The 3,454-nt window shown below is 47.5% G+C and overlaps 1 protein-coding gene across 1 annotated transcript in view; it reads left to right on the plus strand.

Annotated features, from left to right (window-relative positions):
• Window positions 1-221: 221 nt before the first annotated feature.
• SARC_03091 (STE/STE20 protein kinase) overlaps window positions 222-3,454 on the plus strand; it is a gene marked incomplete at its 5' end in the record, with an annotated part of 9,295 nt that continues 6,062 nt past the window's right edge. Inside the window, 5 exons of the mRNA XM_014303113.1 lie at window positions 222-363; window positions 704-964; window positions 1,621-1,733; window positions 2,165-2,361; window positions 2,923-3,161. Of these exons, the coding sequence (XP_014158588.1) occupies window positions 222-363; window positions 704-964; window positions 1,621-1,733; window positions 2,165-2,361; window positions 2,923-3,161 (952 nt within the window). The remainder of the gene's footprint in view (window positions 364-703; window positions 965-1,620; window positions 1,734-2,164; window positions 2,362-2,922; window positions 3,162-3,454) is intronic.

A 3,454-nucleotide genomic window follows, 5' to 3' on the forward strand; every position in this document is an offset into this window, starting at 1 on the left:
TGTTATATATATATATATATATATATGTATATGAGTGTGTTTGTGTGTATGTTCGTCATCATTTATCCCTACAATACTCCCGCGGTATCTTTCTATTCTGTCGTAAACCTGTATACATGTTCGGTACCACCGTACTGCTTTATGCTATCGTGTATACTGCGCTATCCTATACCCGTGACACTGTCCGACCAGTTTCTCCTTGTTCTCTTTGCATGCAGGTAATGCAAGTCCTGGGGGAGGGCTTCAGTGAAACGGAGATCGCGCTTATAATGCGCGAGAGTATCGCAGGCCTAAAGCATCTGCACAAACTACGCAAAATACACCGAGACATCAAGGGAGGGAACATCCTCATCACAGAGACAGGTAGGGTGTATGTGAGTGCAAATCCACCCACCAAGCCAGGTCTTCACTATACGCATACGTTCAGTTATGTGTATTCTACGATGACTGGGATATATCACTTGTTTACCTTGTTTGTGTGTTGCGCGTTCGTACCGTAGAACACATCCTGGTTTGATTTGTTCCCGAGTGTGAGCGGAAAGTATATAAATAGACCCAAGAATTGGGTACATCCACATTGTACCTCATGCCAATATCCCATAAAGAATGACCACGACTGCTGTCGTCTAATGTATGACTCACTCACTCACTCACACACACACACTCTCTCTCTCTCTCTTTCTACCTACACTTCCAATACAAGGCCAAGTCAAGATCGCCGACTTCGGGGTGGCGATTCCCCTACAAAACACTTTTGCCAAAGCCAATACCTTCATTGGCACGCCGTACTGGATGGCGCCTGAGGTTATCAAAGGCAAACAGTACGACCACACAGCCGATATCTGGTCTATGGGTGTCACAGCCATAGAGCTGGCGGAGACCCTACCCCCTCTGGCATCACACCACCCCATGCGGGTCTTGTTCTCTATACCGAATCGCGAACCGGCTCAACTCAAGGAACCAGGTACCGTGTCACTCTTGTGTGGAAGAGTATTGTATGTGAACCGTGTCACTCTTGTGTGGGAGAGTATTGTATGTGAAAGTATTAGACCTGAGCCCAGTGTGTTCGCAAGTGCCTAGGGACTATCACGCATGTTAATGAAAATACTTACAGATACGCATGACCTATCATGGGTCTGTCTGTGTGACATGTAACCTACATGTCTGTAGGTAAAAGTCCTGGCTCTTATTGCACGTTATAGCTTGCGTCCAATTGCGTTGTGCTTGCGATGCATAACCATCCATTCCTATTGTTATCTTATCTGCCCACCCCCGGTTCTTCATTCTCGTCTCACCCCTTGCCCGCCCTCCTCAAGCCCAGAGTACTACCTTACAATGCACCATTGAATTGCGTGTTACTACTTACATTATATCATTGTATGTAGTTGGGTCGTCCTGTACTAGGCCCTGCAGTATACCATGGTTCAACATGTGTCTCCCGATGCTCTCTTTTGCGGACGGAGGCACCTACGTTGCTATACATCCCACCCGTCACACTCGCACGTATCTGCAGCGCTTTGTGCTGAGACCTACGTGTATATGCATATACCATATACTTGTGTATATGCATATACTTGCTATGTTGCTTATCTTCTCGCCCTTCCGCTTACGACTTCACAGGCTCGTGGTCCGAGAGCTTCGCCCAATTCATCGCGGCGTGCCTGCAGAAAGAACCATTCAAGCGATCAAGCACTGTGGAACTACTAAACCACGCTTTCATCACCAGCAAAAACGTATGTGTTTGTCTCTCGGCAAAAAACTGCTGGGAATGGTATCGAGTCCCTTTTGAACCAAGACCTGTGCAAATTCAGGGGGGGGGGGTGGGGAATAGTGTTTTAATCCCGATAAACATCTCGCACTGCCTTTACCCATCTGTACACCCTTGCATACACTCGATATACTAAACCCTAAAACCCTAAAACCCTAAAATCCTAAAACCCTGAAGCTACTAAAGCACTTCTCGCCGAACCCAAGAGTGAAGGAGTGAAGGAGTGCTAGCTAGACAATCCATATACTACATACTCTCTATGCGCGCCATATCTGTCAACCACCGTCGCATATACCTCACTACACACCCGATCTCATACCCACACTCTGATGGAGTCGTAATCAACCCTTCTCTTTCCATACACACTTTGATATACTTCTCTTCACCACCCCGCAGTTCTCACCCAACCCGCTCATCGCTACGATCACCCGAGTGAAGGAGCGCAAACTCAAAAAACAAACGGAGGAAGACAGTGGAGAGGCCTTTGACATACTACAGAGCCTTGTGTTTGACGATGACAACGCTATTCCTGGCCTAGATACGCTCTCGTGCGGCTCAGTGGAGAGTCTGGGCAACGTTAGCAGTAACAGCAGGTGTGAGTGCGTGTGTGTGTGTGTGCGTACAAGCGTGTAGGTGACTGGGTGTGTGTGAGAGTGGGTGTGTGTCGGTGTGCTAGTGTGTATGATACTTGTGATACGAAGGAAGGGATCACAAGGGATCGATATAACAAATAGTACCATCATGGCATCTGTATGTTGCTGGTAGTAGAAACGTACTGGATACGCTATAGCAACGCTAGGGCGGGCCATCTGTGGCAGATCCTTCCCTGCCACCATAGGTCAGCCCCAACCCGCACCCGGCATACGATCAAAGACGATCTGACTACGACCATACACAACCCACCCCATACACACATGTAAATGACATCTCACCCCCTATTCTAATGGATTGGTAGGTAGCAGTATGGATACCACAACACCCTCCTCAATACATATCGCCACAGCACCAGCTCCACACCAGAGTCCCAATGCCATGGCACACACGGCCACTTAGTTCAGAACCACTCCCAGGCACAGGCACATGTATATGGGAGAGCCAACCCTATACCATAGGCCACACGAACCCTATCCCTAACATCTCTCACTCTGTTGCAGCAATTTGGATCTTATAGAACGGGCCATCTATAGCGAGAGCCTTGCAGCCACCGCCACACAGTCACAGCCCAATCCACGCTCGGTATACAAACGCGCACAGTCGCATGAACCACACACGCGTGTAGCCAAAGGCGATGGACGGGGACCATTTGCCAGGCATATACAGAGCGGTCGCATAACCTCAGGGAAATCAATGGATAGCGTATCCACACCGTCAGGCAATATGGGACGACATAGTGGTATGCTATGTACATGTGTATGGAATACGTGTGTATATTATGTATATACATGTGTGCGGAATACGTGTGTATAATATGTATATACATGTGTGTGTAATACGTGTGTGTATTATATATATAGACGTATTAGTCATGTTAGATGTATGAGTAGTCAATTCCTGGGCACAGTCGATCGTCTGAGGTGTCAATTGATATTGTGCCGAAGCTATCACACGCATTGGCGCGATATATGGGTCTGGAGTGGAGTATATATATATATATATATATATTGTGTGTGTGTGTGTGTGTGTGTG

This window comes from Sphaeroforma arctica (genome assembly GCF_001186125.1).
Source record: "Sphaeroforma arctica JP610 unplaced genomic scaffold supercont1.151, whole genome shotgun sequence".
Classification (NCBI taxonomy): domain Eukaryota; class Ichthyosporea; order Ichthyophonida; genus Sphaeroforma; species Sphaeroforma arctica.